General features: G+C 40.9%; 1 protein-coding gene across 1 annotated transcript in view; it reads left to right on the top strand.

The window, feature by feature from the left end:
• The window catches only part of LOC142106635 (1-phosphatidylinositol 4,5-bisphosphate phosphodiesterase eta-2-like), a 116595-nt gene that overhangs the window by 82771 nt on the left and 21324 nt on the right, over positions 1–12500 (top strand). Inside the window, exons 14-18 of the mRNA XM_075189630.1 lie at positions 111–218; positions 1355–1479; positions 5286–5370; positions 5689–5835; positions 7106–7185. Of these exons, the coding sequence (XP_075045731.1) occupies positions 111–218; positions 1355–1479; positions 5286–5370; positions 5689–5835; positions 7106–7185 (545 nt within the window). The remainder of the gene's footprint in view (positions 1–110; positions 219–1354; positions 1480–5285; positions 5371–5688; positions 5836–7105; positions 7186–12500) is intronic.

Genomic DNA, 12500 nt, shown 5'->3' with positions numbered 1-12500 from the left:
AGTTCAACAATCTGCTGCTCTACAAAACACATATCAATATATACACAGTGCTTTTACTGATCATGTCAGCATGTTGTCAAGTCAATACGTCTCTTATGTTTGTCCAACAGTGGCTTTAAATTACCAGTCGGAAGGAAGGATGCTGCAGCTAAACCGAGCCAAGTTCAACATCAATGGGAACTGCGGTTATGCTCTGAAGCCGAAATGCATGTGTCTTGGTGAGAAGCGTCATAGGTTATAAACAAACTCCAGGGGTAGTCTGCAATTTAAGCCATAGGACAGGCCCAGCCAATAATAGACTGTGCAAACAAATTATATACACACATAAGCATAGATGTATCACGATATGTACAAAGGGATGGTATTTGTTGAAATGTTACAGTCAGCAGCTGCCTTTTTTTTTAATGTGTATGTGTATGTATGTATATGTGTATATGTGTATGTATATATATATATATATATATATATATATATATATATATATATATATATATATATATATATATGACACAAGAAAACCACACGTACCAAGTATGCACATCCTTTGCACAGTCTATAAAGACATGAATCATTTTCCCACATGATCTTGTACATACTAATTATTTAACTTGTTTCCTCCTTGGCCCAGTGCCGCACAGGGGGATGGGGGTATTGGCGATTGTAGTATTTTACTTAGTACAGCACCAGAGGTTAATCTGGCCCTGTTTAGATGCAGATGTTCAAGTAGACGGTGACCATAACTAGACTTTAATGACACCTATAGTAACTGTTGCATAACCTGTGTTTCTTGTACAGATTATATAGTTCATATTACATTGTTTTAGTGTAACACACACAGAATAACTATAGAAACTCTTCTACTTCACAAATTATTCCATTATGCTCTTGTAGCCTAGTTCTACAATGACACAATCAAAGGGCCTGATTCGTTACGGAGAGCAAAGCAAAAATAAGGAGTACATTTGCTCCTAGACAAACCATGTTACAGTGCAAGGGGTGCAAATTAATTTATTACTTTGTGTGTAAGGAAAATACTGTCTGCTTTGTCATGGAGGACACAAATACTTGATAGCCTATTTTTACACTGTGATTTAAAGTTGATCTAGGACATGCCCTACCCCAACTATAAATCTGTCCCCACATTTTAAATTTTCATCCCCCTCCAATGCAACATGGTTTTGCCCAGGTGCAAATTTTCTATCCAGCTTTTGGGAATATCAGATACTATATTTGAGGGGTTTACTGCAACATATATCTTTACACAGCCAATACACACACAAAATGAAGGTACATGATTTGTCGGTCACCTTGTGAATGATGTTTGTGTGAGTTTATTTGTGTGTTTAAATTCTAGGTGCCTTTAATCCAAATTCTGAGGACCCCTTACCAGGCCAGTTAAAGAAGCAACTTGTTCTCCGAATAATTAGTGGTCAACAGCTTCCGAAGCCAAAGGACTCCATGTTGGGAGACCGTGGAGAGGTAATGAGTTCTCTGCAGAAATTACTTGGCTTAGCTAAACAAGTTATCTAATTGGCCAGCAAACAAATCATCATCACCATTTATTTATATAGCGCCACTATTTACACAGCGCTGTACAGAGAACTCGCTCACATCAGTCCCTGCCCCATTGGGGCTTACAGTCTAAATTCCCTAACATACACACACCCTAACATACACACACACACACACACTAAGGTCATTTTGTTAGCAGCCAATTAACCTACTACTATGTTCTTGGAGTGTGGGAGGAAACTGGAGCACCCGGAGAAAACCCACGCAAACATGGGGAGAACATACAAACTCCACACAGATAAGGCCATGGTCGGGAATTCAACTCATGAACCCAGTACTGTAAGGCAGAAGTGCTAATCACTGAGCCACCGAACAGCGCTCTGCCCCTGCTCCCCTCTGCTGGGGTCCTCTGCTGGGGAACACACAAAATCTCCCATCTACTTTAGGACTCCTCTTGAAGCCATCCTGTAATGGGCAGACCTAGGACCTGTCTTAAGATGACCTAACCCATCAGTTTATACGGAGTCAGTAGATGGCCTATGTAAGCAACATTAGAGGGGTAGGAATAGTAAATAATAATTTACATATAACCTATATACACTCATGCGGGGGAATTCATTTGGGCACGTTGTTGCCGAAAGTGACCGTTAGTACGGTACTCTTTAACGCTGGTTTTTGCTCCGGGTTAAATTTACCGGATTAACGGTAATACGTTTAACGCTGCATTATTCCGGGGGGTGTTTGAATTCCGCCCCATACAGGGAAGGTTTCACCAAAATAGTACTTTATTTGTTAAACTTTGAAAATAATAATAGAATATTAAACTGTAATAGTTGATCGTATAAATCAATGGGCGCCATGTGGATAAACTAATCACTATTAAATATGTTAGAGAAATGGCTGTCTCTTAAGTGTTCTGTCTCCATCTAATTGAAATAATGAATTTATAAAGGGCACACAGTATCTCCTTTCATTTGTAATAGTTATAATGATGAGAGAGGACAATCCTCCTGATACCGTTAGTGATGAGATGTCTTTCATACAAGTGATGTAGAACCGTATTTACAGTAGTTTCCCTGTGCACCGTGCAGTTTTAGAAGTGCCTCACAAGGGACAGGACATCAGGTAAAGGACACTGTGATGTGTGTTGTGATTGAACAGCGAGTGCTCAAAATGAAGTCAGCTTTGGCAATCATAATAAAGGCAGGGTGACATTTTCTTTATTACTAAAGCATTACATCTACTAACATTTGGCACATGCTGCAGGGAGCATTTGTATTCAGCTCAGACTTTTTACAGACCTATTGGTTTCCAACTGTGTTTGCTTGGAAAGTACAATTTGTTCAAAGCACGTCCTACTAATAGCAGAGGTAGCCATTTTGTGGGCTGAACCATTATCGGAGCATACCAATACACCAAGAACTAGTGACCTCACAGAGGCATGTGAGGTACTTTGTACCTCATACCTTAGTGATGCCTCTAGTTCCTATTAAATGGATAAACTGGTTATTGATTCAACCTATAAAATGGCTGCCTGCACTGTGTATAAGTGACAGGAACTTTAGGGATTAATAGGCCTTTATACAGTTTTTTACTACTATGTAGTACTACCGTTACTATGGTAAAAAGTAAAGCTCATTTTTGCTTGCATCACTATGAGCGTTACTTCTGTAAACAAAAAAAAAACCCAAAAAATCCATGCACGTTGTCTCGCAGTCGTTCCAGAGACGGCTTGCATGGACTTTTTTATAATTGATTTCCCCCCTTAAGCTAGGTACACACTACAGAATTTTCCACCAACTTTTTATGCCGAGCGATTTTACATGCGATCGATGGTCCGATCGCTCGGTCCATGGACTGCATACACACTAGCCTTGTTTAGGACGATAAAGGGAAGCGCGGACGTCCCTTTAGCGACTTTTTACAGCCATGTTGTCGTGAGCAATGACTGTAATTTCGTACTCACTGTTGTGGATCGGTCGGAAGTTTATACACACTACACAGCGGAAACCAGATTGGAACGAAAATATTAGACGGTACGACCAACCATATGAGGCGACAATCGTCCATTTGGGCAGACTTTCGACCATTGTGTCACTGTACACACTGACCCGACTTTTGAACGAGCGGTCGTATGTCGGCTGATTTGAGCCGATTATTGGACGAAAACCGTGTAGTGTGTACCCAGCTTTAGAATGTGATGACAGAGAAGTGAACTAGGTGGGCATTGCAAATTGTATTCTGTTGTATGTTTTCTTTAACATTTTTGTTATATATACATTATTATATATGATTTATGCAGGAGGGGGGGTCAGGGTTGTATTTAAAATGTATGCTGTAATAATCATTGTGAGTGAATATGCCCTAAATTAATGATTGAGCCATCTTATTCATTGCCCCTTTATCCAACACCCCTTATATACATTACATTTACTGAGCACAGCAGTTTATTGTTAAAGATGAAGAAGCAGAAAAAACAAATAAAATGAACAATAAACTTTCTGGTCTCTGCCAGCCATTGCAATGTCTGTCCTTCCCCGTGTTGTACAAACACTGTATTGGATATCGGAACCCAGTAAATGGCTCACCCCAGGTCACATTGTGTGCTGCATTTGGCATGACGTAAAACCTGGTAGTCTGCTTCAAATGTTTTGTCCACTAATCCAACCCATAGAGATCCGGTGGTGACCTCTGATGGTAAATGTCTCACCAGAAGAGGTCCTCTGTTTTCCAAAAATAGTATAGCTGATGCCCTTCTCTGCCCCCGTAATTGAATATTTGCAAAGTAAACTAAGGGTCAGCTAGGGCCAAGGGTCGGATAAGTTGCCCAGGAGGGTCATCCGGGACCAGACCTGTAGGGAGTGGGAGGGAGGTGTTCACTAGTCAAGTAAACAATCTGCTGCTGGAAGAATGATCCCAGCTCCCAAAGTTGGAGATAAAGGAGCGTGCTCATCGTTGCCCTCCCCTCCTGAAAGGGGGTAAACGGGAGGCGTGGGCTAGAGAAGGCTACATTTTGAAAAAATTCTTTCCTAGCAACCCACTCCCCACATTAAGGATTGCATGTCATTGTATTGTTACTAACTAGTATTTTAAGTTGCAGAAGGGTCCCGGCTGAGGTGGAGAAGCACTGTAGCTAGCCACAATGGGAGGTGCATTATAGACCAATGGGGCAATTGGAATGTGGCTAAACAGCATAATACCACCCTCTTGGGGGGTCCTCTTCAAGACCATGAGTGGGCTTTGAGGGACATTGCCCAGGGGGAGGAAGGGTGCCCCCAAGAGTTTGGGGGCTGGTCTCTTGCAGTGCGGTTTTCTGTGCCACCATAAGCCCAAATTTAAATAAAAGCTGTGACCTTATTTCACCATTTTATTGTTTTCAAAGAGTACTTTGCAATTGAAATGTTTACTATACAAAGTGTTTTATGTGTATTTGAATGTTTCTTGTGTTATTGTTTTTTGTTACTTTTTTGATTGTTTGTTTATGGGCAGTTCTCACTGATTTAGTGGATCTACATTATGCAATGCACTGTGTGGTAACTTCTATGTTTGTTATATATTATTTTACTAAAAACTTAATAAAAACCTTTTAAGTTAAAAATATATACAAAGTGTTATGGGACATCAGCTGCTCAGGTACTAGTTGAGCTACATTGGCAGCCTTGGTTATCACCAGTTTACCAACATTCTAATCCGTAATGACAGAAGCTGGAGTCTGGTAACAGAACAAAAGTTTAACACATCCTGGTGTAATGTTTGTGTGTTTTATATTGTAGATTATCGATCCTTTTGTAGAAGTTGAGCTCATTGGTTTGCCTGTAGACTGCTTCAAAGAACAAACGCGTGTTGTGGATGACAATGGTAAGCTCATAGGGAGCTGGCACGGCGCGTTCATAGGGAGCTGGCACGGCACGTTCATAGGGAGCTGGCACGGCGCGTTCATAGGGAGCTGGCACGGCGCGTTCATAGAGAGCTGGCACGGAGCGTTCATAGAGAGCTGGCACGGAGCGTTCATAGGGAGCTGGCACGGCGCGTTCATAGGGAGCTGGCACGGCGCATTCATAGGGAGCTGGCACGGCGCGTTCATAGGGAGCTGGCACGGCTCGTTCATAGGGAGCTAAACCTTTATAAAAACAATACAATGAGAGTGGAATTTGTAAACTTGTCTCTTCTTTGTAGGATTTAATCCAATGTGGGAGGAAACATTGGTGTTTACTGTGCACATGCCGGAGATCTCTCTCATCCGCTTCCTTGTCTGGGATCATGATCCAATTGGCCGGGACTTTATTGGACAGAGAACACTTTCATTTAGTAGCATGATGCCAGGTAAATCATTTTACTACAACTGTGTCCCTGTTGTTCTATAACATGGCTACTACATCTCTTATGGGCTTGGGTTAAAACAAAAATTGAAACTTTTAACAGTACCCTTAGTATTGATTTCTTTACTGCAACCTACGCTGACGAGAACCATATTACTAACGCATGCACAGTAAAAGCATCAGAGATCTTAAGCAGTAGATATAGCAACCGGAGTATTAGTGGCAGCAGCCTGACCTGGGGGCCCAGCTGTGACCAGGCCAAAATTGGTTAAAAAATAAAAAAAATGCCTGCCAGCTTAATGAGATAATCAACAATAATTTTACATTTCTGATACAATATAGCTATTTTTATTAACAGAGATGGGACATGGCAGAGGTTCACACTACAGAGATGGGGAAAATAGGGGCCTTGGTGGACAAAAAGGTGAAATCGAGGGCTGGCTCTGATCTCGGTATGCTGTGGAGGCTCAGGGCTGCTTGTTTCTTTCACCCTACTTACCAGCACAGGCTTTTTAGCAGTCAGTTTTGGGACCAGATTGTGAAGACATTATCACCCAACAATACACTGTGCAAATTCAGAGCTAGAATGTCCACTATATTTACTAAACAGACCAGTGCTTTTATGGTCACTGAGGGAGAAAGTTGGAAAAGCAGATATGGAGAAGGGCCAACATGAGTCATAGGGGGGGGGCAAATGGGGAGCAAGGAATGAAGGGGCTAAGTATGAGAGAGGAGATAGGAGTAGAGAGGGGGCAGACATGATGAGAGGTCATTCAGGAGACAGGGGTGTGGGGCGGGCATAGAGGTGCAGTCAGGAGTTATAGGGTTACTAGCCTTAGAGGAGATCAAAGGGATGCAGATTCCTTAAAACCTCCAGAAATGCAGACAGGGTTTGCTCAACATCTGTGAATGAAGCAGGTGTGATGCTGTGTATGGGGGAGATATTGGGGGGCTCAGATTTTGTTAGGGGCCTTTAGTTACAGGGCTGCTCTGCAAAAATTAGTAAACAATATTGGATGCGATATATCGCATGTATAAGCACAGGTAGGATACTATTTGCTGGTAGTACTGTTACATGTTGTGGATAAATGGCACAAAGTTCGAATTCTTCTTTTTGTACAAAGGCTAAAATACAAATAACTTAAACATATATTTTAAAGACTCCCCTGTAGCCAGCGCCAATTCCTTCGTTACGTCTCTCATTCGTGCCATGCTCTTTAGAACGTACATAAACCGAGTGTACAGGTTACAATAACCCTGCCTGTCTCCTGCAGGTTATCGGCATGTGTACCTGGAAGGTATGGAAGAGGCATCCATCTTTGTTCATGTAGCGATTAATGACATCAGTGGTAAGGTGGGTGGAACTCATTTTCAATGCTGTGGATTATATTGGAGCACAATACAGTTATGTGGATGTATACAATTGTTGTGCTATATGGATGCAACGTTTTATTTAAAATTAGGTAGAGACAAATAACAAACTCTATGTTGTTGATTTTGCTACAATAGTTTTATTCCGCTAAGAAATGGAGCCCTTTTCGTGTATTCTTTGCACAAAGCGAAATCCAGACATTGCAAGAGAGGTGGCTCCTCTAGGGCTCGTACGCAGCTAGTATTGAGCTTTTCTGTGTTTAAAATACGACAAAGCGTGTTTCTCAAGCATTAACGCACACTTCTAGTACAGTAGTTGTATTGGTAGAAGCAGAACCCATCAAAGCTCATGGAGAACGTGTTTAAAATGCATCACTAAATCGCTTTTAAAGCGCATGTTTTCCTATGTATTGACCTATACCAGTGTTGGCTAACCTGTGACACTCCAGGTGTTGTGAAACTACAAGTCCCAGCATACCCTTCCTGCAATAAGCTGCTATATATTGGCAAAGCTTGCTGGGATTTGTAGTTTCGCAACACCTGGAGTGTCACAGGTTAACCAACACTGACCTATACAGCCCGTATGTGTGAAGCTCTTAATCATTTTTTGTGGTTATCATAACGTAGGTGGCGCTGTTTCACTTGACAGCAATAAAATATTTATATGCTCTACTAACACAACAATAAATGTTTCACCTAAGGAAAAAACAGCCTGAAATATTTTCTCTTAAGGCATACTGCAGTATGACGCCGGAATGTTGTGTTGTTCAACTCCTAACAATGACACATTTATTTATTTTAGCTATAACTATATTATTGATATGAATGAGTCATCCCTTGTAGGGTAACAATTATGGGATAGTGATATGCTCCCCCATTCCGATAGAAGATCGCTGTACAGGCAGCGACAGGGGAACCTGTCCTGTTACTAAGCTGTGATCGCAGCAATAATTTACTCTAATTATAAATCTCACTTTATAGCTGTGCTCTGAATGACAATACAGATGGACCAGCGTCACATAGAATATATATATACAGTACATATACAGACATTGCTGGCTAGTAATAGGGTAGGGGGTTAACTCTATGCTTATCGATCTTCACTTATCGGGAAGTCTGTTGTTTAGTAAACGACCTCTGGGATAACCGGCAGTGAGGACTGATGTCTATGTACATAAAGAGGCCAGAATCAATCTTCTGTGTACTGACTGTTGGAGAGAATCTCTGTAGTATCTAGTACATAATTACAGTCAGTCCCGGAGTGCAGAATCCTTATTCAAGGTGATACAGTTGGGTTCTAAAAGTGCAGACAGCCTCATGGTTTCCTTCTAGAGGCTTGGACCGGCTATCAGACGTGCAAAAGAGTTTTCACCCTTTACAAAAAGGATCCTTTGTCCCCATTGGATATAGACAGGATGGACAGAATAGAAGTCGCACTTGTCTGGGGTTGTCATAAAAATATTTACTTCATGTTATTGCTTTTCCGCACCAGGGGCAAGAGTATTTATTTTATCTTTTGGATATGCGTTCTTCATCAGTTATGGTAGCATTGGCTACTGTTAGACTACTAAATCACAGGGTAAATGGTATTATTATTATTGTTGTTTTTTGCTAATCGTTACTAAATATTCCTTTTGATTATTGATTTTATTTAGCACACATGATGGATGTGATTATTTTGGTATCTAAAGTAGCCAAACAGAGGGTTTAGTATCTGATTAGAATTATGTTTTAGACTCTAGAGGGCAGTGTTTATCCAATGGAAGCCTTACACTGAACGTGTTCAATAGTTATATAGTATGTTGCATGTAAAAATCATCACCATTTATTTATATGGCGCCACTAATTCCGCAGCGCTGTACAGAGAACTCACTCACATTAGTCCCTGCCCCATTGGAGCTTACAGTCTAAATTCTCTAACATACACATACAGACACAGACTAGGGTCAATTTATTAGCAGCTAATTAACTTACCAGTATGTTTTTGGAGTGTGGGAGGAAACCCACGCAAACACGGGGAGAACATACAAACTCCACATAGATAAGGCCATAGTCAGGATCCCAGTGCTGTAAGGCAGAAGTGCTAACCACCGTGCTGCCCATAAAATAGAAATAGAATGATACAAGTCCAGATGGTCCTCGTGTCCCAATGGTGCATTGGGAGTAATGTGTTGTAGTAGACTGTAGGGGGCAGTGGAGGTCAGTGAGCAACACATAATAAATGGCAGAATTTGATTATTGCCAGGCTCATCTGAATGAATGAAACATGCACGTACCCACACACATACATATAATAATACTATTATTCCATGTTCACAATAAGCATCACTCCATATAAATAACATCACAGCAATATTCTTAGTTATTTAGTATTGCTATGGTAATTCTTGCATTTCCCATATATCTACATTGTGTCCCCTTCTATATCGTGATGTAATTCATGCCGCCTGTATTAAAGGTAAATAGTATGGAAAATACCTTTTTATCTTACTGTTTGTTATGGGTGTGGGTCACTACAGCAAGAATGAAAGGTCGATTATGTATTGACTACACGCCTTATGCTCCGTTCCCATGTGTTTTATATCCTGCGTGGATTGTTGCCCTGCAGGGTATTAATCACAGAGAGCACAGGAATTATTGATCCCTACTGTGCATGGCTGTCCTGACAGGTGACTGAGCAAGACTGACAGCAGGAGTAGGAGTCTTAGCAGTAGATGAAGACTACAATTGTCATTGGGAAGTGATGAAGTCATGAGCTCCCTCTCCACATATTGAGTCCACTTTCTAAAAACGTCATTAATTTTTATATACATTGTGGATCTCATATTTATTTAAAATTAACAGGCTACATCCACACAGATGTTTTTTGGGGCTTACGCATGTGAGTTGGAGGTAAGCCCTGTTAAAAATATTTGCAATTTTTTTTTTACACACAAGCGCTCCAAAAGTCCAAAAATATGGATATATCTTGTACAGGGGAAAAGTCTTAGGCTTTATCCAGCAAGTCACAATTAAGCATACGAAATGCAAGAATAGTGTCCCTTTAAGTTACATTTTCCATACTTGTAACCAGTTCTATGCTTGGTGGGGCAGTTTGGATCTTTGGACCCCAAAGGGGGATGACACCAATTGGGATGGGGGGAGGTGGCTTCATAAAACTGGGTTTAGGGGCAGTGTGGCATTTGGGATCATGGGCAGAGCTTATATCTTGTTCAAATAATATGGAAATGCTGTTTTACCCTATGTAGGCTGTTTATGTAGTAGTTACTGTTAACTACAGCCCCACAACATAAGCGCCATACAAAGGGAGCTGGTCTCCATTTTCAGAGAGTTGTATCAAAAATGAGCAGAGGACCGTTCTCACTAGATATAAATTAGATTAATTTGCTGTATTTAAAGGATCGCTGCTTTTTTCCCCGGTTATCACTTTCTCCACTAGTTTTGAGCAGTGTGTAAGTTCCTGGGATAGCGCACTGACGTACTGCAGACAAGAAATGGCGCGGCGTATCTCATTCTGGGAATAATTACGGTGTCACTTAGATTTAGTAGTAAATCTGTCGAGTGTGCAATTTTAAAATCTGCATATTTAGGGGCATATTCAATTGGCCGTGTTGACAAAGTAACGCTGCGGTAATAGTGTGTATAGTTACCATTAGTAGGATTATCTTTTAACGCTGAGCCGCGAGCAGATATCTGGGTTAAAATTATCATATTAATGGTAATATAATTAGCGCCGCATTGAACGTGGACAAATTGAATTCCCCCTTAGGGTTAGGAGGGGGGCACGTACCAGCTTAACTAAATCTCAGTGTAAAATTAAAGCTGGGCAGTATTTGTGTACTACATGTATTAGCAGATTTGCTCTGCCCCTCTGCATGGCAACATGATTTGTCCATTTGCAAATTTACACTCTTTAGCTGGATTTACGCCCAAGTCTAAATGAGTCCCTTAATGGTCCTAAAAGAGCCTCCATTCAATATCTAATTGTTAGCTAGATACTCTCAGGCGCTGCGCCCACACTTCTTACCTTGTGTGATGGAAGGAGCGGGACATGCAGAGGAGGAGAATGACAATGATGCACCGCCATGCCAGTGGCGCGCTGTGTATGTGGCGCTGCCTGGTGACCACACATTTAGCCTATCACTGACCCTCATGGAGGAGGAGCAGCAGCTTGGCAGCACCGCAACACAAGCTAGGGAGCGTGCAGAGAGCGCTAAAGTTAATTGTAGTCAATTTCCAGCCATAAGAAATGGGGTGTATTTAACTTAACACCCCAGGGCGGCTGGTGCTCAGTGGGAGAACTAAAAATATTAAATAAGCAACATAATGTGTGTTTTAGGTCCCTGTGTCCCCCCGAGATGTTGGTGCCCCTCCTCAGTTTTCCTAATGGTAACTACGGCCCTGGCTTATATTACTCTGCTCAGAAATACACAGCCTTAGATATATTGTAATGTCAAATGTATATCAACATCTGGTTAATAAAGTTTTAATAAAGATATTTTTAGACATCAATTATTTTCTATCCTAATGTAAAAATATATGTAGCTAGCCCAGGAATGTGTTAAGAATAAAATAAAAAGGAGAAAAATCTTTTCTGATGGTAATTAAAGGAACATTCATACACTGTAACTGTGCAGAATATCCTCAATTACATGCTGTAGGTAGAAGTATATTATTAGTATCATTTGTGTTAATTTAAATATATTAAATGAAGAAAAAAGCTACAAAACACATTAAGCGTATGGTGGAATGTGCTAATTAATGGTATGTTTACCTTAATTACAGACATTTCATTGCTCTTGTATATTCAGTCTCCAGCGTATTTATAATACATAACTTCTGGTTTCCAAAGCTAAAGTAATTCAATAGTCAGTCAGTAGGGTAATTGTTTTATATGGAGTTTCCCAACCTCTTATCTTACATACTTTGAGTTATTTGGTGGCTTTTTACCACCGTGCAGCCTGTGTAGATTCCCGCACCAGGGATATTTTTGGTTGGCTGATTGGGTCAGTTGAATCAAATTAACCAACCACTGTACTCTGTGTAGTTCCATTATACCGGATAAAAATCTGATTTGGGACATATAAATAGGGATACAGAGATTAATTGGAGACTCCAGGTAGCACACATGGGTGGCCAGCCTCTTCTGCACTTGTGTGCTGCCATCTACCAAAATCATTACAATTCACTATAGATCTGTATCAAACATAAGGACCGCTATACCTCATAATTGCCCACTTTAGAATCTTGCCCTCTGAGAGATCCAGGGTGCAATATTGTCCGGGGCCAACTCCTGCA

This window comes from Mixophyes fleayi, chromosome 11 (genome assembly GCF_038048845.1).
Source record: "Mixophyes fleayi isolate aMixFle1 chromosome 11, aMixFle1.hap1, whole genome shotgun sequence".
Lineage (NCBI taxonomy): Eukaryota > Metazoa > Chordata > Amphibia > Anura > Limnodynastidae > Mixophyes > Mixophyes fleayi.
This window is presented reverse-complemented; position numbering and strand designations above follow the sequence as displayed.